Here is a 23,755-nt window from a genome sequence, read left to right on the forward strand (position 1 = left end):
AGTAAAACTGTGTCAGTATGCAAAGCATTGCAATCATATGACAGGTGAAAGTATGCAGTGGGGGCCCTCGGATTTGTGTGAACCTTCTTTGACAGAAGTCTATAGTGGAAAATGGGATATGAAAAAGAAAAACCTAAATTCCTAAGAATTTATACATCAGTCTCTAAAATTTCTTTAAGGATTTCTAAGTTCTCCAGAAATTGTAAATAATGAAAGGTCTCCCAGCATGTTTGGGGACCTTCCTATTGATTGTTACTAGGGGAACATACTCAAGAGATATCAGTTGATCTTCTGAAAGCATCTAAAATGATTGGTCTTGACTTGTTATAAGGAAACAACTATTCTTATGAGAGTTGCATCTATAGTTTTGAAAAAAGCCTAGCAGTGGGAGATAATACCTTTCATTGACCTGGTCTGATTCTCATCAACCTACCGCTTGAATGAGGATTAGGACCTGTTCACAGGTGAGAAACAGAGAAAACGTCAAAATACTGAATAAGTACCAAGATCTTTTATTTATTTGCATGCTATTTCCCACTGTAAAACATTATGGTATTACTGGGCTGATTGTACGGCTAAACCGTCAGAGAATGGCCATGCAAATCAACAGCAAAAATGTTCAAAGATTTTAGGTTTGATTAAGGTAGTAGGAGCTTAAGCGATCTCTGAAACAATGCATGGTAAGTAAACTGTGAACTGCTACTGGTTGAGAAGTGATGATTGTGAATTTTGTGCACCATAGACAGTCTGTTGGTGATCATCTCGGGTCTTCTCTGTCTTATCTGGAATCTGTTGAAGTTTAATCTTCTTCATCAGGGAGACCAAAATTCCTGAAAGTAGGCCTCACTTCTTTCAAAGAAAGTAATCTGACAGTGTTCCAGAGATATCAAAGAAAACTCTGAGGATTTGATAGCTGGATTTTGTTTACTGGTCTAAAAAGACTGTTCTTGTGCATAACACACAGACACACACTTGTGCACACACAAACTGAGAAAGCACTGATGTCTCCTAAGAACAATAATCCTTGATATTGAATTATCTTGATTACTTCTGTTGATAAATTCTGGACTCACAAGCATGTCTATATAAACCTCTTGTTTTTCTTTGCTTCTTTTAATATAGTATATAATAATTTGCATAAGTATATGTATTATGCATTAGTCATATTTTATTTTGTTTCCCAAAATATTTCTTTACATTTATATATATACTCACAGTTCTAGATATATCATCTATTCTATATGACACCAGTCACAACTGTTTATTTGAAGTATATATGCGCACTATGCTTAGTATTTGCATAATGCTACATTGTCACATCAATTTAAGCATGCTTCCTAGGAGATATTATGATTCTATTAGTATAGTATTAAAAAAAGCCCAAGACCATGTGTGCTGGTAAAGTATGTTTACCTCTTTTTCTAGTTACCCAAAGGCAGATAGATTTCAGTAATGAATGTAGCATTCATTATATTTCTCCTATGCATTTTTATACTTGAAAAGTTGCTGACAAACTCTAGTTTTGCTAAACATATGTGCTTTCTAATTTTCCATATGAGAGAGAATATACTTCTAATTTGTTTTAGTGGAATCTTTCTATGCCATAATCCAAGCAGTTGTTCATGATGTAGGAGGAGGAGTATCCTCTTAATTGAGGCAATGCATTTTCTGCAGTTTTTATTTATGAAGTTCTATTATTTTGGTAGTTCATGTTATTTAAGACATGAAAACTCATCTAACTGTCTTTTTTCTTTTTGCCAGCCATATAGAAATAACTCATATAAACTGTTTCCCTTGCCCTCTCTGACATATACATAAACACACACATATATACATGACTGTTTCACGTATTCCTATAACAGGGGTTTCCCAGAGTTCTTTCATCTTTATTTCCAGCAGCAGATAATAGCCTTGGCTCACATTTCAGGGTGAAAAAAAGGTGCATAAAAGAAAAAAAATACCCTTTTTATTGTTGCAGTATCCCAAGAGACTTGTGGAGACTGGAACACTGAACAGGTGGAAATGAATAAATCAGTGAGCAGTGCCTGACCCCAATTTCTTGCCTATGTGATGCCATTTTTTTCTCAGCTAATGTGGCACAGGCCAAGGGCACATGCTGTCATATTTCCTTTTGCTGAGCACTCTTTTGGGGAGAGCCGTTGTTACACTATGCCTTCGTCATGCCCTCTGAGGTTTATCACAGATCTTCAGTGAATGTTGATGTTCAGTGAAACATGATGTCTGCTTTATTTTTCAATACAAAACTTCAGTTTCAAAAAATAAAAAGGGATAATTTTCCTGGTGGAAACAGAACATATGAATTATTCTACAAAACCGTTTGTCAAAACAGATAATTTTTTTTTCGCATTAGGGCGACAGTTCTGGGTATCCAGATAAACAAAGTACTACAACTGATTCATGAGAATGATTGAAAATGGATGACAATGCATCAGTTTTCCAATTTTACCTAGTATATGAGTGGGCCATGATGTATCCCTTGCAGAGAGGATGGTAAAGGCCTGCATTTAGAGTAGTACACCGTGACACTATTTCCCCCTTCTGAAGAAGAAATCAGTCTTGTAAACTATATCTGATGCCTAAGGCAAAAGTGGAGAAATGAGTATTCCAAATCTCACACAGCAGCAGCCTTTACTTTTAAATGAAAACATAACTCTCCTATTTTATTTCATACTTTCACTGAACTTCCAACATTCAAAAAATCTCAACTTTAACAAATAAAGTACTTGCAAACATCATAAAGAACAGCACATCAATCATTTTATGCCAAAGTTGGTTTTTAGATGATTCCTTAGTTATCTCTACTGCAATTTAAGCCCATTGATATAGATAGCATATCGTTCCCCTTATCCTTCTTATGTCCACAGCATTCCTTTATATATTTGAAAATTGCTACAAGTCCAAAGAGCCCCAAATCTTTCAATTTTTTCTCAGAAATCTTATCTTACAGAACTTCTATCATTTCGGATTCTTGTCTCCTGACACTGTCCAGGATGTCTGTCTACTTTTAGTGCTGTGGTCAGAACTGGATACATTCTGGTTAGAGCCTGACCATTCTGGAGTAGAGGGCAGGATTACTTACATATCATTCTGACTAAAATCCCATTTGAATATCCTACTTGTTGTTTTTTTTTGTCAACAACGTGATGTCATTGCTTATGGCTGGTTTGTGATTCATCATAGCTCCCCTAACCTTTACTGAAGCCCTGTTCCCTAAACCATCTGTACATTTTTGCACTTATTTATTCCTAAATACAGTTTCCTAAATGTAGAAGATTCTGCATCCTCATGCATGCAATATAAAAAATTGAGTACCATACAAATCCAATAACATAAAAATAGTAGGGATTTCACTTAATTGTATGCCATACATGGACTTAGGGACATGTGACATTAGCTATAGCTAGATAACCCTAGACCTAATAATGAGTTCCAATGAGAATATTTTCAGTTAGGATCTGATCACCTTGAAGAATATGATCAATATCATCCCAATGCAGACGGAAGTCTGAAAAGCTGGTGTGCATACTCTACCATTTAAAGGAAAGGCAACAATCCACATTTTCTTTAGCTCCCATCTCTCATGCACATGCTGACAGGAGATTGCCGTATAGCAAGTTAGTGCTTATGTTTCATTTATACTCCTGTACTGCATAAAAGATATTTCATTTTTTAAATGGTGTATAATGATCCAGTCCTACACATATTCAATAGTATGCATATAAAATTATGTGCAAGCATAATTTTTTCTTGCACTGGGTCCAAAAGTTGCCATACTTCCTCAGTATTTCTACATGAGATAAAATCAACTAAAGGATACTATTAATGCATCTATATGTGATGATATAAATAGTAACATTTTAATATTTTTCTACACTATTGCAATCTCACAACCATATTATACAAGAAAACAGAAGATCAAAAGAAAAAAGGAGATCTGTTTCAAAATCTATTTGATTGTCTACATTTTAATGGACATTTCAGATTTTTTTATTTTTAAAACTTTCTCTTCACAAGTGCAGCCTGTCTATATACTGTGAGCCAGAACTTGCTTACTTATTTTCTTTAAAACTTATAACAATTAAATTCAGATTCAGCAATATATTTTAAAAAGATGATTCTGTGTCAGTCTACTATGGATTGCTTCATTACTACCTCAGGGACAAGCAAAAACTAATTGTCTACTAAAGATGACCTTTAACTAAAGGTCATAAAGTGAATTTAAAACTGGGGACATTTAAAATGGGTCATTTAAGATACTGTAGCTGATTTCCTCTCTGAAGTGATGTTTTGTACAGCTCATGTGGCATTTCAGTATTTTAAAGGAGTAGAAGAGAAGTGGGCAGCCGGGGAGCAAGGATGACATTCTGGGCAATGATAGTTGATGAAAACCCTATTGGCATCAATGAGATGTTGCGTCTGCTGGTGCCAGAGATTACTTTAGTTTTACTTATGAATTGAACAATGCACATGTAGCACATGGGCTAATTAGTGAAATTAGGCTGAATTTTAACAGCATTTTACCTGAGTTCATTCTCAACTGGACAAAAAATACAGGTGAGACTAACCGGGAAAGTATTCCTTTGATATCCAATGTGGAAACACTGGGAAGTTACAGTAAGCTGCATCCGATGCAGAATTAAAATTTAAGTGCAGATTTACCTTTTTCATAAAAGTGGATAATATGCAAGGAAGCAAATGACTTTTTAGGTGAAGGGGGAATGTAATGAACAATGTTGAATAAAAGTATTCAGAGAAAATAAATGCTGTTGCCTCATACAAAAGTGCCTAGTACAGAAATTAGAATCAATATGTCTCAAATGCATCCTCAGCAGATTTTATTTCTACTTTGTCTTTTTACTGTGACATCTTGTGATGAACTTCAAAGGGCAGAAACTATGTGAAATTAAAGTGGGCTGAAACAGTTGTTAATTATTGTTATTATCAGTTTGTATTTTGAAATGCATTTTATGTATAATTTCGGGATGGAGTGGATATTTATCCAAAATAATTTTTTTTCCAAAGTACAAAAATAGAATCATAGAATAATTTAAAGCTGAAAAGGACCTCTGGATGTCATACAGTCTAAACACCTCCTCTCAAAGCAAGCTACGGTGAGAAATAATATGACTTATGAAAGCACAGAATATTTTACAGGCTTATATTTAACATGCACAGCTTTCATAAATCAAGTATCACAGGCAAGGGAGAAAACCTACCATTTAATACTAATTTAAGAAACTATGACCCATTGAAATGGGTATTTCAAAACAATTTCTTTATGATTCAATTATCTTCTCATTTCCATGTGGCTTGCTCTCAGCAAAGACAGGTGTTAAATTACTTTTTAAAGAGTTATTACAGTTTTTAAAATCATTTCTTAATGTCTCCAGAAAAAAGTTAAGGATATGATTAAATACAAGTGACATGCAGAGCAGTAAGACTGTTTTTACAGACATACTGAGCATATGCAATTGTGAAATCAACAGGAAATTGTATGATTGCTCAAGCATTTTTTAAAAAAGGGAAGAGACATGGACTTAATTTGAAAGCTACCGCTAGAAAGCATTTTAAAAGAAAAGGACAGTTTGTTTTCACAACTGTTTTGTGGCTGAATTGCTTGCTTCTGAACTATATGAAATACTGTGACCAATGAGGAATATTACTAAAATCTTTCATGTTTAAAGAAATACAGGGATATGTTTGTTATAGTCAAACAGCTAGAGTAAGCCTAATACATGCCAATTGGATTTGTCTCCTTTCATTCTGCTAGAAAATATTAATGATACTATATTTAGAGAATGACCATTTCAGGTGATTTGAGGAAGAATATAGCTTGTTTATAAAATCTTTAGGTATGTGGGCCAAATGAATGCAAAAATCAGGCTGAGGTACTATGCAGATTCACAAAATGATCTTAAGGGAAGTACAGGGAATAAATGTAAAAAATAATAAAATGAAAACTATAACAAAACTTCTTCCTGTGAGGAGTCAGACTCCACCTCAGCTATGCTGGCAGGAGAACTTGTCACTCAGCTCTGACAATGAATCTTCTTCCAGTGTGCTCCCTCCTCCCCTTTCCCAGGAAATGCTCCATTTGTTGAAACGTGGTTCAAAGCTAATTAAAACAGATAGAACAAGATCTTACAACCTGGCTCTTCCTAACAATTGTGCCTGTACAATAATAGTTTGCATACAACATCTTTCATTTAATTCTTGTAATAGTTCTCCTTCTATACTATGAGACAGGATGTTTCACTGAAAGTCTGTCTACTGCTCACAAGTAACGAGAAAGATGACTAAAGGTATTTAAAGCAATACCCCACCTTGTAGCCATTACTTAATTTGAGGTTATACAATCTTTAAATGACTACAGTTTTAAAAGGTTTGTCAAGAGATAGGTTACTGTATTCTCATGTTGTGTTCTGCAGTTGCATGAGACTGCCATATTTAGAAATGAAACCGTATATGATGTTTCCTTCATCATTTTCTCAACTAAAACCCATTTAGACGAAACAAACATACTCACTGGAAAAGAGAGCAATGAATGACATGCGATTCTTTTTTCAGTTTTCCTGTGTACACTTTGAAAAAGTTTGGGCAAGAATCTAGAGATCTTATCTGTATATTAACATTTGATTTAATCAAATTCATGCTCTGTCAGCCACTTTATAATTTTTTAAATATATGACTTATGACTAGTTGTGTTAGGATCTGAAATTCATGATCCATGGGTTCTATTTCAAATTTGTTGCTTATATAAACTCAGAGGAATCACTTAGTCTCTTGGTATCATAGTTTACTCATATCTCAGAATCACAGAATAACTGGGGTTGGAAGGGGCTGCTAGAGATCATCTGCTCCAAGCCTCCTACTCAAGCAGGGTCACCCAGAGCAGGTTGCCCAGGACCATGTCCAGGCAGGTTTTGAGTATCTCCAAAGATGGAGACTCCACAGCCTCTCTGGGGACCTGCTCCAGTGTTCACCCACCCTCACAGTGAAGATGTGCTTGCTTGTGTTCAATGGAGTCTCCTGTGTTTGTGCCCTTTGCCTCTCCTCCTGCCAGGGTGTTAAAGATAGGTCATGCTAGAGATAGGTATTCGATATCTGCTTCCTAGGGACAGAATAAGAATGGATCAACCATAATTTTCTGCAAAGTGCTACTAAAGTGCAAAACAATGCATGTATGTTATGACTGGTGCAGTACACTATATAGCTGCACGGCTTATCTGCTTATGACAATAATTATCACAAAAACCAAACTCTAACTAAAAGTTTTCTGTTACAACAAGCAAAAGTAAACACCAGTATAGTTACTGTAAAATGTTTTGAACAGCCAACATACGTGGGATACATTAGAGAAAATGGACAGGCACTGTCATGATTTGCTATGCTTTGGTTTACCCGATAAACTAGAGGTCAAAAGGGAGGCATTCTTGCAAGACACGAGCATTTTCAAGCCTGCTCTTTTTAATAAAGGTGAAAAAAATAAAGAACCTTTTGGAACTGGGCAAATATACCTTGATTTAAATGGAAATCATGTGCAAACCACTAAGATATCCTAGGAGTTGCAGAAAAGCTATTTTAAGCTATTACATATGATTGTGTTGCTAGGGAAACCTCTTTTACAGTGTTCTCTTAGCACAGATGCACGGGAAAGCTCTGGGTCTCCATGTCATATCATTTTAGAATGCTTTAGAATGTGAAGAAACAAAGATGCACGTGTACGCATATGCAGAGAGGACAAAAATACCTCTGCACTTTTATCTTAGTCATGTTCTGTGTCTTCACTGGAAGTTTCTCCATTTCTGCCATGGCCACTGTGATAAACCAGAAGCTTTGCAATTAAAAGCTTCTGTTTCCAGATAAGCATGTTTATTCCAACATTAGTTTTGGTTTTGATCCATTTGGGTTCACATTTTAGGTAATCATCTGTTTGGGACAAAAGACTTGCCTTTGTCCTATGTTGTTATAGTAAACTTGGCAGGAATAAGTCCAGATCTGGTGGTGCCATTTCTGGCCTACTGTTTTGACCACTGGGACAGATGTGGCTTGTCAAACCATGTCATGTAGCCTGCTCTATATGAACTTTATTGCACGTGTTCTGCATTCTCCCTTTACCTCCTTAGTACCTATAGGCAGGAATTGACTCTTGCTATAATCTAATTGGAGCAATGAAAACCTTCGTTTGATTTGGACATCATACTACAGTTTTCTGCAGAAAATTCTCCAATCTGTCCAATACACTGGAGAATTTTGTGCTGATTTTCTGGCTTATCAGCTGTAATTCAAAACATAGGTAAACACTGAACCATGACTGTAAGAGTTTTAAATCAAACATACGTAAGTATCTTTTAGCACAATACTTTTTTAATCTCACATAAGACATTCATAGAAGACTGACTCCAGTCTATCTAACTGGTCATTCAGCTTACAGAAAACCACAGGTAAAGCTAGAAATTCCCTTCTATGCCATTACTTACAAAAAAATCACACTTCTTCCGCATGCTAGTTCAGTGGCTTAGAATGGACTTTTGAACTTTCTGTCTGAGATGCTTGACCTAGTAAAATCATCCAGCAGTATAGCCAATTCAGTCTCTTGATATATCTTGTTACAGGAGATTTACAAGCTGTCTAAGACAGCTTCCTGGGAAGTCACAGCCTTGCAGTCATGCAGGAGTCAGACTGTTCAGTCGGAACAGAATGAAGGCAGTGAGAGAAGGACACAAAGAAATAAGGTTGCTAGGACTAATTTTTTGTCTTTGTTTGTTTTTTTCATGTAGTTAAAGGTTACCACATTCATCTATAAAATAAATTTAGAGTGGCTTTCTGCTATAATATGCCAGTAAAGTTGCTCAGCCTGAAGCTCCCATGAGATGCGTGAAAGCAGTAGAGCTCAAAATGTGCTTCTCACTTTCTCTTCAGAGAAATTCAATATGTAGCTCAATTACTATTTAGCCATTTAAATTAGAGCTTCATTACACTGTTTCACTTAGGTTACAGTGAATTCAAACCTGAATTAACAAAAGAGTAAAGTCAGGACCAGAAGCACAGTGTAGCCTGCTTAGGCAGTAAAATGGTAACACTCATATATATTTAGTAATATTCTCTGGACTGGCTTTTATTTGGACATCTGGAAGTATTTCCTTATATATTTCAAACAAAATATCATGTGAATACCTAATCTGTGCATTTTCACAAGTTCTTTTAAGTCTCTACAATTCATAATGTATCCCTTGTGTCCCATATGTCAAACAATTAAATAAAAAAGCTGTTATTTTATTTCTGCTGGCTACTACTATTACATTTCATAAATCAATTGATGATAAACACTTCACAACTTTTTTTAATCTTTCCTAATAAGTGACATTCAATCATAACCATATTTAAAAGTACTTCTGGAAAAAATATAGCTGAAAAGTGGAATTTCTAAATTTCTAACTTTCTCATTTGTTACTTTTTTCTTCTATAAGTTGTTGTCATCTTTTTGATTATCCTAAACTCCATGTATTCTCTCTTGAATGCAAGAGTAGCCTGTAATATAGAACATTTGGCTCAAAAGGCGAAAGACTTGCAGTATATGAAGGTGATCTGTCCACTGATGGTGAGGTAGAAAGGGTCTTGACCCTACAAATACAGTTTTGGATTGGCCAGTTCAATTTAATGCATCAATATTTCTCACTGAATTTGAAGGGAACATCAATTTCTTCAATAAACAGGTGTTCAGTAAGTAGTGCCCAGAAAAAAGTGAGCAAGAAAGGCTGACCTGCACTTAAAACGCTTTACTAACACTCATTTTATTTTCTCTCTGATGGAAAAATGGTGAACAGGAACATAATAGAATATATATTACAACAAAGATTACACCACTAACAGAAGCTTCTCCAGGTTATAAGAGAAAACTGTGTGAGAAACTGAGCGACCTCTCAAGAGGTCCCGATAGTTTCCAAAGAGGGAAGTATCTCATCAACAGCTTTAATCAATTCTCTGAAATCAGTCTCAGTCTTAACTTCTCTGTGCTAAAAAATTTAATCTCAGAAAAATGTTCAAGTTAGAGGAGCTCAGCTTTCTATGGCTGAATTGCTCGTTTGTCCTGTGCATGTGGAAAATTCTGTTTCCAAATCATCATCCAAGTCATCCAGTTATTACTTTAGTAAGATAAGTTAATCTATAACTTCCAGAATCTTTGCTTCAACTGGAGTATGTTGTGGTTTCCTGTATGATTCATATACACGATTTTCTTTCTTATGATAACCCAGTGGTAGAGTAGCATGCACCTTGGCAATGCTTCTCAAAACTTAGCCAGTCTTGTTTCACACAGTTAGAACTTTGCCTAAGATCCTCAATTCCACTCTGCATTTTTAATGTTTCATTCCATATTTTGAGTACATATATTAAAATAATTTCAAAAACTTTTCAAAATGAAAAATATTTTGTTCCTAATTCTTTATAAATGAGTATTGCACATTCCCCCCACCCTTGATAAATGCTTTCTGGGCAACCTTTAAACAATTAGCTGGTAAACAGACATGTGTTTACATAAAGGCTGACAAAATAGATATTTAAAGCCCAGAGATTTGGAATCCCCATTAAATATACTATTATCTCTTTTAAGTTTTTCAAATTACTAAGTGTTGTAGGATCACAGGACAATTCAAGCTGGACAAGACCTCAGCAGGTCTCTAGCCCAACTCCTGCTCAAAGCAGGGTCAGCTGTGAGATCAGACCAGGTTCCTCAGAGCTTTATCCACTAGGGGCCTGGGAACCATGAAGGATGGAGACTGCACAGCCTCTCTGAGCATTTTGTAAAGCTGACCGAAATGAAGAAGCACTGTGACTGGTGAATGATCTTAAGGCACAGATTAATCTTGTGAGTAGATTTTCGCTGAAACAATGTAAAGCAATCTAAATAATCAATTCCATCTTCAGGAGGCAGAAAACTAACTGAAGCAAAGATTTGTCTTTTCTATAAAGATTACCTATGCTAGCATATTATCATATGCTTCATTCAGCTGTTGTTATATTACAACCTCAGCAAGAGAGATGATGCATATTTTCTTGAATAAATGATAAAATTGCTCTGTTAGTTTCTATAAGGTCATATTATAATGTAATTTTGCCTCCCTCCACTCTAGAATAGCGAATACCCTGAGGAAACTATTCCAAAAAGGAAAATATAAGAAAACGGCATCCCATGAACAAAACGCTCTCTACTTTTGTCTGAATTGGGCAATACTACCCTTCAATTAATGTAGGGGATAACTGTGTATACAGTCCTCTTCTCAGCAGCCATTTCACAAGCTCCTTTCTGTAGCATAAAACTAGCTCTCTGATCTTCTTCTAAAGTGGGGCCCTACTGAAATCTGTCAGGAAGTCTATTCCATGGATTTCCAACTTTATAACAAATGTATTGTAAAAGCTGAAACTACAGCACAAGGATTAGTATTAATAAGGAAAATTCTGATCACCCAATTTTTCTAATTCAGTATTTGTCTATCATTACTCCTATTTTAAAGTCCTAGCAGCTGACTAATATGTAGTATTAGTACCTTAGTATTCTTCAATAAACACAAATAATCTAATCTGGTTATTGCCAACACATCTTTACACTCTGAGTCACTTAGATCATACATCTAATTTCCTTCAAAATCTGCATATACATTCAAAATGGAATACTATAATTTTTAGGCTTTGATGACAGCCTTGGCCAAAATATACATTGCAGAGTTTAGATCTTAGTTATTATTATGTATTTTATAGGAAGGAAAAATATGACATCACTAAAATAGACCCTCATTCTTTTTCACATATCACTGTAAATGTAAGCTGGACTTATGTTTCAGGATGGGAAAGCAATTATCATATATTTTATGCTAATAAGTTTAAAAGACCTTTCCAGTGACTTCCTGTAAGAAGGTTTTTGTGGTCTTTTTTACATATCTATAAAGCTACAGTATGCAATTGATTTGGATGGATCAATTCATTTCAAATTATAGTATAAGCCTTGCCAGAAATTAAGAAGGTGCTTTCCTTTCCTAAAATACTCTTTAATGGCTGTTACAGTTTATAATTAGGCACAATTTTTTGTTTTAATGGGCTCTATTAAATTATTTTAAAATCTACAGTATTTTCAGCTATAGGACTTAAAAATAAAGCTTTCAATATGGAAGGGTTCATTAGTTCTTGAAACTTCCATGTCTTTGCATCAAGAATAAATAAAAAAAAATCATCAAGATTACAGGTTATTCCCTGACACCATTGCTACTATGACAACAATGTATAATTACCACAGGACATAACAACCTGCTATATAAAACAGCATCTCACTCTGCAGAAGAAAAGGTGTGTCAGCACATCTCCCTCCTCATCCTGATTAACTAAATCTCCTCCAGAACACTCCTGTTCTGATTCCCACATCAACTGTTTCTGTACCTTTATGTCCATATTTCATTAAGGACCTTAAAGAAAAAAAAATCTCAGACATAATGATACTATAAGCAATATTTGCTGCAGTTCATATCAACTTTATTTGTGCTTTTCGATTTCTTTGTATTTTTATTTCAATTACAAACACTACCTTTTTATTTAGATTTCATAAACTTCTTATTCCATTTCTGTTAAAGTAAGCTGAGGCTGAAGCAGACAAAAGCTTGTTGGAGCAGCTATCACTGTCTGCCAAGATAAATGCCACCAACAGCATCAGCAGTACATATTTTCTTAAAATATGTTGTCAGAAATAGTGTTAAATACACTTGATATTGTCAAAAAAAAAGTAGACCTAATAGCATATCTGTAAAGATTATAAAGGTAATTCTCTTTTACATTACAAAGAAGCTATGGACTTATGTATGATAGAGATATCTTCAATAAACAATTATAAATAGCCATCTTTAAAAAGCTACTTGTCTGAGGAAGAATACTAAATATTCAGTGAGCACTCATTTCTGACATTAGCAAAAATGCATATATACTTAATGAATACTAAGATATTTCTCAGACATTTAAAAAGTGAAAGTCAGTGGCCAAGGATAAAAGCAGAGATAAAGCACAATAGTCTACATAATTTATAACATTAACAATTCTTTCCAGTGTGTGTGGGAGGGAATCCAGTGTATGCTGTCTTAACTGTGCTGGCTTTAAAGCAGATCCACTCGCTGGAGCCAGATACAAATATGACTGGTTAAGTTATTCTGATTCCTTTTCAGACCTGAGTTCCAGTTACATTTTCAGACACAGAAAAGCAGAGGAAGATGACTAGTTGGAGAATACCTTCATATCAGGTTGTCTGTACCTTTGACCACATACAAATATTTGGCCACGAGAGAGGGAAACACTCTCAGAGTATAATTTACACCTTTAAGAGGAAGAAATTGGCCATAGATAAAATTATGTGACTGATGAAACCTTAGCTTCTTTACAGCATAGAAAACTTAAGTTTACCTCTCTCAAATGTGTTTTTGTACTCTGAGGCTGACCATACTTGTTCATACACATTCTCTTTCTCTCTATCTCTTGTCTAATAAATTTCTAATTAAGACAAGCAAAATGGCAAAGTTCAAATAGAAAAAGTCTGAGGATCTCAGCCTGAAACAACCCCAAGTTTGTAGTAAGGGCATTCACACTAAGGAAGTAGCTGATTTTGGGTTTCATCACTTCCTTGGTGAATTCTCCATTAATCCTGAGCTATAGATTAAAAGTGAGTAATAAACATTCCTCTCTTCCTGCTTTGGAGAGAAAGAAAATCAACACTGTCTTTCAGTCTGATCTGTTAAATATTCTTACAGTACACCTATTTAACAAGGCACATTGGTTAAATAGGTTAAGAATCATGTAGTTTTTTTCCTCTTTCAGTAGCATTTAGCCTTGAATGAGGCATCCAGCAGAACTGCTACCTCAGGTCTTGAGTGAGAAAATGCTTTGGGAACATGCCTATAGAATTTTACGTGACTGGGGAAGTGTGTTATTGAACCTGAAATTTAAAACTGTGGTGTCTTCAGGATTAGAGAGCAGCTGAGTGGGGATTATCATGTTTTCCCATTTCAGCCAAGCCTCAGTCTTGATAGTGCATAGCTAGAATCTAAACAGATATAAGCAGAAAAGAAAAAGATGCAAAAGATGAAATGGCCATGGCAAGCGCAGGAAAAGAGCCCCTTTGCCTTTGATCAAGTACTAAAAAGAAGTGAGACTCATGTACTAAGGTAATATGGTATTGCTTTGGGTCTTAAAAATCTCACAGCTTTGCTTGTATCTGATTAGCTGCAGCTCTCAAAGAGATAGACACAAGGATGCTTGCTATTGAGAGTTTGTTTTTCTCTGGCCTTTCAAAAATGTTAGGTGGAGATGGAACTGCTTCATGTTTGTGTTTTCTTGTACTTTCTTCTTTACCCAGATGCCCTAAGCCCCCCTTTTATCCACTTTTGCCAACAGCAATGGGAGGAGATAACATAAAATATTTTAACATGTCTTCTTCCCTGCAACCTCTCAAATCCACAGCCTGTTGAAAGGTACTCAATGAAATAAAAAATATGGACTTAATATTAATTAATATCATTTGTTGCCATTTGCTTGTATTTGTTTTTTATGTGTTCTCTAAATAAATGAGCCACAAACTCACATCCAGCATTTAGTTGTTACTTTTCATTTTGTATATTTTGACAACTTCAGATAGTTTTAGATAGTTCTGGTCACTTCATTTTTTGCTCTTTTGAAAGATGCTATTAAATTAACCAGTAATATTATCATTAGCTATCAGAAAGTTGAGCAACAAGTAAACAGCCTCACTGAATTTCTCCTTCAATGACTTTTAATTTCCCTTCAACATAATCATGTAATACAAAAATTAGATCATGCATTGCAGGAATGACTGCAGAATTCTTCTTGTGCTACTGGAGTCTGTCTTAATCAAGACGAAGAAATTTTGTGGCACACATTATATGATATGTCTTACATAGTCAATTTTAATGTATAATTACTTGCTACTGCTTCTCGAGTCTGTCTTATGAAAAATAGATATAAATTAAAAATCTAATTTTGTTCTAAAAGTAATTATATAATAATGTGCCAGACATATAATATGAGCTATACAGGGAAATGCTTTCTCATTCTGCAGGAAATGGCTGAATCAGAGTGTTAGTGATTAAACCAGCTGGATTAGAGAAAATGATAGGCTTTTGGCTGTTACAGTAAATAATTGCTACAGGCCATGTTCATCACTGTTATAAATAACATCATGTCTAATGTCTTCAAATTCTGTGAAGTTGCTCCTGTCTACATCAGTAATTAACCTGGTATTTTCTAATCAAACTCTTAAATTAGTTCAAAAACATTTATTGATAACAGTGTAATTGTAAAGGTAATTGATTTTATTATGAATGAGTAATAGTTACAGATCAATATTCAATTTTTGCATTGTAATTTCCCTGTCCCTATGTAGTATCTGATTAACCTTGTGTAGTTATGAAGAAAGTTATAAACGAATGATATGCAGATTTTGCATCTGATTAATTCTGAAATAATTTTCAGCAGCTGCTTGTAATTTCTGCTTTAAATACCTACTTTAAAACATTCTATCTGTGAATAGTAAGGTGATAGCTTTTGTATACATGCACACAAAGCACAAAAAACAAACTCAAGCAACATTTATGATTAGAGAAAAAAAGGCACATGGATTTTGGAGATAAATAGCTCCCAATACATTTGGGATTGCCAAAAGAAGGATTAATTTTAAGACAGTAATGTATATACCCCCATCTTTTATACCTGCAACATTTCACTTAGTTATTGTTTTCCATTACATAATGTAAATGAATGCTATGTTAATTATCCTGAAGGATAATGTTCTTCAATGATGATTTGAGATAGCATTCATTTAAATGATTTGTCTTAGACACTCACTGCATCTTTTGAATATAGATACATATCTATTATACTAAAACACTAACGAATGTTCAGCCAGTCTGCTCTCTAGGCTGATTAGGTATTGCTAGAGCTCCAATTTTTCAGGAAGTATTTCATGGTACAGAAATAAGTGTTTTAAGAACATAATCATCCCATTATCGTACTTATAGTAAAGTTTCATATTTAGGTTTGTCTACATTGGGAAGAGGAACATTATTTAAAATGAAAATCCCTGCTATATTACAGATTTAACACTGACAGGCACAGGCTACTGTGTAATCCCACAGCCACTAGACAGGGGGAGAAAGATTTCTTGATTATAGCTATTGCAGCCCTTTTGGTGAATTCAGCACTTCGTACCAGCTGGCTAAGAACCTCTGAGCTCAGCCTACGAATATCGCACTTGAGGCGTTAACTCGGAGCTGTGGATTTTGCTCCCGAGGGGCTGTACTCCACCCGAGTCCCTTGGGGCACCCAGTGCAGGTGCTGCCTGCACTGAGGGCAACGGCCTCGCTCCGTTGCCTTTACCAGCCCACGTTTCTGACTTAAGAGAAGCAGAGGCCAGTTGGCTCCTCATTTTAAGTTCTCTTGAAGTTTCTGAATGGGTCTGGGGCAAAATGTAGTTTTCAACACTGAGCCCCAATAATCAGGAACAAAATCCCAGCCTTCTATACAGACTCTTGAATAAGCCTTTCTCTAATGGTGGTATTTTCAAATGTTTTGTCTTGAGCAGTTAAATGAAAACAATTTACATATTACTATAGTGCAACCAAAGAAGATCCAAGCCATGCTTTCTGCTTTTATGCAATAAGAAACTACAGAAACTGTTTAAAATTTACATAAGAGCATCCCATTTCTTAACTGTCGGTATACAGCAAATTGTGTTGTTTAAAACTCTATTGCAGACTCAAGATTCCAATAAAGGAACGTGTGAAGCTTTCAACAAACTGTATTCTTAGTAGCGAAAGCTGAACTGTGGGAATACGCACACTAACAAGAACAATCTGCACTGCAGTAAGCCTAAAAAATAATTTTATAAATAATCTTCTCTGGTAAAACAATAAATATACAATTTCCAAATGAAAACAGCTTATGTAGGGAGAGTGTTTGGATCTAGCCCTCTCTGTAACATGAATTTATGATGTGGCCACAGCTGACACCAGCATAAAGGGCTGTACAGTACTCACGGGCTCTGCAGTTTAACTGAAGCCTTGGCTTATCAGTGGAATCACCCCACCAAAGAAATGCCTTCCATTCACAGGAGAATTGAAAACATCCAAACCCATATTTTTCCTGATACTAATCAAAATGACATTAATTTGTATATCATCATGTCTGGGGGTGAAAAGCAAAATTCAAATTTCCAGAAGAAGCATAGTTACATTTTCCTTAATTCATTGTAAATAACCAAGTTTACAGTGGTTTTAATATTTCTGCCCATCAGTCATTTCAATCAGTCATTCTTTCCCTTTTCATCATTTTGCTTCATTCCATTGCATGTTAATCTTGCTACCCCCAGCAGTATTAGATGTATAATACAATTTTCCTTACTCTTTTTGATTTACTGATCAAATTCTTTCACCAACACCCTAAAAAGTGGAACATAATTATTAGCTTTTATACTTACAAACTATGAATAATAAGACAATTGAAGCAGAAATTATAAGCAGTGGTTGGGACAACTAAGCGGCATAATAATCTCAGCAAGCAATTAGTAAGGTTGCATCAACTTTATCATTACTTTGTGCTGTGTTCAGCATATAGTCAATGCTTCCTAACTGAAACATATATCTTCTTTATTTCTCAGCCAGCTGATACGGGGTACGTCTAACAGATGCTGTAGTCCTAAGATTTGGCATAGGAAAACAGCATCTCTCATTCTCCTGCCCCATAACCTATGCTCAACAGAAAGAGGCTCAGAGCTCAAGCAGCTGGATAAGAGAACGTCTGCCTGTGTGGGGGCTGACTGCAGTTTTCTTGAATGAGCAGAAAGAAATGAGAGAGAGAAAATGATGGCTTGCGTTGTAAATATTGCTGCACAAACAAACTGAACTGATGAACTTGCAGTCCTGTCTCGTGCCGTGTCACTTCTAAAGCACATCCAGAACAGCACATAGCCTAAGTCACACTTGAGTTTTCAGCTATGGTGAAGTCCTTAGGACGTCTAATAATATTTCTAGATGGTATCTAGATTGCTGCTAGTGGATGGTAGGGTCTACAGTTTAGTGGTAAGGTAGTCCAAAATTTGTAACTGACAATGACTGAACTGTTCCTTCATTAAACTGAATTTCACAAATATTAGAGCAGGTTAAATAGGTATATTCAACAAGTATCCAACAGAAAAGCAGTTGCCGTAAATATAAATATAAGTAATAGCCTTATCAAGTACAACAAAATTAAAATGTTATATTTTATCATATGGTTCAGGATTTCTAAGAATTGAGGAAAACAGGCCTACAATGAACTACAAAACTCATCATGTCCATTCCCCCCTACCTAAAAAAAAATTTTTTTTTTTTACTCCCTAACACCATTTTTCCTTGGGATCTAGTATAATCTAGCTGTTACCTAGACTGTCATTTCTTATCCTGTATTTCATTCAGTTGATTACTCACAAGGGTGAGTAGATCTTTGAAAAGGAAAAATATGCATAAAGTTCAGTAAAGACAAGCACAAAGATGGCATTTTGAATTTAAATTCTGTTCCCCAAAACTTTGCAGCCTGTTATTATGTATCAGTATAAAAATTATACTCAGTTTCTATCCTTTGCTCTTCTGTAATAAGAATATTGAGCAGCATCAGAAGCAGAATATATTACCATGGAATGGACTGAAAACAGCTTCTGCCTTTGAAAGTGGTTCCCTGATAAATTTTCAAGTTTGACTATACAGGCTGTTCATCTCTCTCATATTAATTTCAGTTAAAACATGCTATTCTGGCTTGATTTTGAAAACATCATGTGAAATAGTGTCAGAAGTCATCCAAAAGTCAAGATGACTTCTGACACCTAATTTTTCTCTCCCAGTGAGCTATGTTATCTTGTCATAAAAAGAAATTGGTATGACATGATTTGTTCTGAACAGCCGTGTTAGCTGGTATTTATCTCCTGGTTTTCATCTAGATGCTTAACATTTTTTGATTATTTGTTGAAGTATTTTTTCAGTTTGTTTGTTCCATAATGTTCCATAATAAAAAATCTTCTTTTTACCTTTTAAAAAATGGGTACCATGTTTTCACCATCTTTCATATATTCTTACAGGAAAACTCTGAAATTATTTCAGTCTGCTCTCTTCCTAAGCTGAAGGTCACCTAGCTCAGCTACCTGGAAATCACTGAAGCAGAGATTTCTCTCTGCTCTCTCTAGCCTAATCCGAGTTCTCAAGCCGGTATTGCTAATGCTAATGGTGTTAACATAACTCACCATCCTAGTGAATGAACCCTACTGTAAGGATGACATTAAGCAGTTTGGGGTTCCGATTCCCCAGCATGATTCATTAGTAATTTTCCTTCGTGACTGAGTAGAAAACCTTGCTCTTCCTGGGATCAATGTACTTCTGAAACCTTTATTATTCAATATTCTTCAGATTTTGTTTGTCCAGTAGAAAAAATAATTCTCCATCTTGCATGTTTCCTTTCTGAGTAGGTCCTAATGAACTAATCTGAATTTTCAACATGTTAAACCATACCCCATAGAACAACATGCAATGGATAGACATATTCAAACAGTACATTTGCAAGTACTTTGCCTATCTTTGTACTACAGTCCACAGGATCCTCATTATATTTCAGCCCTTAAGCACCAGACTCGTCAATACTTTTACTAACTCCTTTTTGCAATGTACTTTAACCTCTATCTTCTATACTTCACCTAATTTTTTCCTCCTGAGTATTTGGCAGGTCAATATTTGAGTTCTCTGTATATCAGTTATAGTCATACACAAAGGAAAATACATAAAATTTTTATCTTTGAATTTAATTTATCACTTCCTTAATATATTATAGCCACAATTTTGAATCAACTACTGAACATAAACCAGCAATGATAACATTAACAATTAAGTTAATGGAGCTTTTTTTTTTGCTTCTAGTACTTTTCAGACTCTCAGGACCTTCGTCTTTAAAATAATTAATCATAATACTGTTACTGGTATTTCTGCTGTAGATGAAGGTTACTCTACAAAACATATGAAAAAAATACCCAGGACTGGACAAAATTTTAAGACTTTAAGTCCTTTTGTGAATCTTTGCAGCTTGAGAATGATTTCTCTGCCCACAAATATATACACTATGGAAATTATTTATTTCAAGAAACTGTTACTGTGCCTTTGCAACAGGGATGACTGAGTTTTATTTTGGTTAGTTTCTACAGGTATCGAGGTCAAGTGCAATATAAAAGCATACCTACTATTTAACAGTACTTAAACTGGATGTAACAAACCTGACACAAGATGTTTTTGAAAAAATAATTTACAATATTTTATGGCTTCTATTTATGTAACAGAAAAGTGGGGGAAAAGAATTAAAAGGAAAAATGATGAGAGGATAAAGTGAAAATAGACAGAACTGAATTTCATTTTATTAGCCATTATCTGGGATATAGAAAGATGAATCATAGAAGTATGCATGCAGAACAGATTTTTATATTTATTCCAAAGTTTCAGAGTTTTCAAACTTCATTTTCTGAAAATGTGAAAGTAAGTCTAAGAGGTAAATGACAAAATGTGAATGTTACAGACTATGAATTTGGTATCAAGTAGCTGATGCAAAACTAATGAGCATATAATCCAATTTTGCAGCTTCTTCACATTCAGTGGAGAGCACTGAAGGAAAACAAACAAAAAAGTATAGTCATTAAACTCACTGAGACAAATTAATTTTTGTAAGCTGTAAACTGCAAGATACACATTATAGGTGCACTTGCCTTGCCCCTTCACTTCTATAAAATGGAAAATGCATTTAAAATTGTAATAAAGAGGTTCAAAGAAAGCTAGACATTTTATTCTACTGATTTGGTATATCTTAATATATTTTGAGATAATAATATCTGTTTGAAATTACCCAGACAGAAAGACATGTACACATGCTGTACAGACGCAGAGTGAGTTTGAGGGTCTGGGATGCAACAGGCTGGCGGTACTCGTGTTCCTCAGGCAATGGTGGTGTGTATATACACCTCAGGGCTGACATACCTCAGTTATACCAGAACTAATTAATGTGTCTGTGCAGACCATAAATCATCTCACATAGCCAGGGAGTCTGGCAGAGCCAGGCCCACAATTGCTTTGTACTCTTTTGTTTGAAGGAAATCAAATACACTGGGGATCTGAAAGCCTTCAACACACCATTGCCCAAAAGATGCCACGCTCCAAAAGGCTGTGGGATTTCTGTAAATGCAATGCAAAAATCCAAAGACCTTCCTTGTGATTGGAGAAGACTTTCAGATGGAAAAAAAAGGATGTCTGTAAAAACCAAGATGCACAACAGTCATACCAACCCTGATATTGTTCTGTACTATTCGGAAAAGCACTGATGTACAATAATTTGCTTGTAATGCAGAGGGAACAGAAAACTCTCTACTGTGTCTCAATTCAATGCTACATATAATTTGATTTCTAATTATCCCCCTTGAATCCTGATTAGCTATTTAAAGATCTATGATCTTTGAAAATGTATGATTTAATTTATCTTAATTTTCTAACAATACTATTAAGTGACAACCTGATTTAGCCATTTTTTATTTCTGTATTTTCTGAAATAAATGTTCAGTTGTGTCCAAAATGTGAACTTCTGCTACATTTTAATACTTTTCTTTAACTTGATGAAGAGATGTTATCTCTTCTAAACATTTATGTATATGCATTAATGTTATCAAAGCCAGGTGTATAATTAGTATATTTATCAGTCAACCAACTTCCATTGTTTCCTAGCTGGCCTCGCAAATTTAAAAAACAGGCACTTTACATTTTAATAATATGTAATATTAAATTGAGAAAAGATTTTTCTAAAAAATTCTTTAATAAATAAAAGTGTTGTAGATTGCAGCATTTTCAAGATACCTGATATCATGTACATCAACAAATTTATTAATACTTCACTAAAAACAGTTGACAATAATAAATATTTTTCTCAGAAAATAACAAAAAGACATTTAAATCTGCAACATAATCCGTATTAAAAAGGTAGTAAGGAATGATGTTTTTAAAAAACCATAGTGACATCAAAAGAAATTGTGTATGTAGTTTTTATGTGTATTTATGTGTATAGCTAAGATAATTCTGGAGTGGGAGGAATACATTTACATTTTGCACTTGAAAAAGCAGAAAAATCAGTTTGTCTTTATTATTTGCTTTCAGATTCTGAAGGTGATATAATGTGCTTTTTGGTTTGGTAATCTGTCTGGAATTATATGGTCCTTGCCAGACTGTCTTCTAATTCATTCCTATTTAGTAATGCAATTCAAAGTACAAAGTAAAGCGCAATCAGAGACCATGAAGAAAAATAGAAAAATAAAGAAGACCTAAAGACATGTAGCATCCAAAATTTTATATTACAAGATGCTTTAGATATTAGTATCACAAGAATAGCTTTGCTTTTTGTGTGTTGCGGTCAGGAGGCTGCATTTACGATTAGTCAGTGCTATGCAATCTGTGCATAGCTGACATAAAACTGATAGGAGGTAGAAAACTCGGTAAAGCCAGCTCTGTATCACTTGTTCACTGACATTAGAACTTGCATGCAACCTTGTGAAGGAAAACTTGCAGATAACAAGCAGAAACAAATGGAAAAGGGCGTAGTAAGACCAGGATCATAATAGCTAGATATTTTTAAACATTTCTGTTATGTCACTTGAACAAAAATTATATGACAAGCATAATCAGAATTTATAATGCCACAGTAATTACACTGCCTCTTTCCCTCACAGGTTATCAACAACTAGCAGTTCACTACTTGGAATGAACACCAATGGCTCAGATGAATATTTCCAATCTACAAACCATGCAGAGCAAACTTTCCGCAAAATGGAAAATTATCTCCAGCAGAAACAGCTGTGTGATGTTCTCCTCATAGCTGGAGACCAAAAGATTCCAGCTCACAGGTACATTTCCCATTATTGTTTACAAGGCTTCAAAGCCTGAAATTTCCAAACGCTATGATAATTTATGCTTGCCCTGTCTAGCTATGAATGAATGGTTACTATAATTAGCACATCAACTAACAGAATAAAATAATGTCATCAGAGTTTCATAGTCATTATTTCAGGTAGAAGGAAACTCAAATACGAGCCGATGATATTGCCCGTCCTCTCTCCTTGCTGCTATCAAACTGTAGACAGCAGTGAAGCAAAACTGCACAAACAAGCAGTCTGAAAATTAGATTACTTATTATCCTTTTAACTTTATTACTCACTACTGTAAGATTCAAGTCCTATACTAAAGATAATGTTTCTATTACACACACAATTTATAATACTGAATAATAATGCTGAATTTCGTGCTTGCTATTGAGATTATGAAGTAATTTGCATTCCTCCTGAAATGCTTCTGTTTCAAGGTTGGTTCTCAGTGCAGTGTCTGATTATTTTGCTGCAATGTTTACTAATGATGTGCGTGAAGCAAAACAAGAGGAAATCAAAATGGAGGGTGTAGACCCGGATGCGCTGAAAGCTTTGGTGCGCTATGCCTACACAGGTAATTCTTCCTCCCTTACCTACATCAGTTTTGTAAAGGAAGATAACAACCTATTAAATGCATACATAATTTTCACTTCTTCCATTTTATATGTTCCATACATTTCATAAATATAGGCATAGATCATGCATATTTAATGTATACCTTTCTCT

At 34.9% G+C, this 23,755-nt stretch overlaps 1 protein-coding gene across 2 annotated transcripts in view; it reads left to right on the forward strand.

Annotated features, from left to right (window-relative positions):
* KLHL4 (kelch like family member 4) overlaps positions 1 to 23,755 on the forward strand; it is a 105,497-nt gene that overhangs the window by 59,977 nt on the left and 21,765 nt on the right. For both annotated transcript variants that reach the window (XM_026101307.2, XM_026101305.2), the window contains exons 2-3: positions 22,838 to 23,011; positions 23,467 to 23,603. In XM_026101307.2, coding sequence (XP_025957092.1) covers positions 22,869 to 23,011; positions 23,467 to 23,603 — 280 coding nt within the window. In that variant the 5' untranslated portion in view covers positions 22,838 to 22,868. The remainder of the gene's footprint in view (positions 1 to 22,837; positions 23,012 to 23,466; positions 23,604 to 23,755) is intronic.

Source organism: Dromaius novaehollandiae, chromosome 11 (genome assembly GCF_036370855.1).
Source record: "Dromaius novaehollandiae isolate bDroNov1 chromosome 11, bDroNov1.hap1, whole genome shotgun sequence".
In the NCBI taxonomy this organism is placed as follows: Eukaryota; Metazoa; Chordata; class Aves; order Casuariiformes; family Dromaiidae; genus Dromaius; species Dromaius novaehollandiae.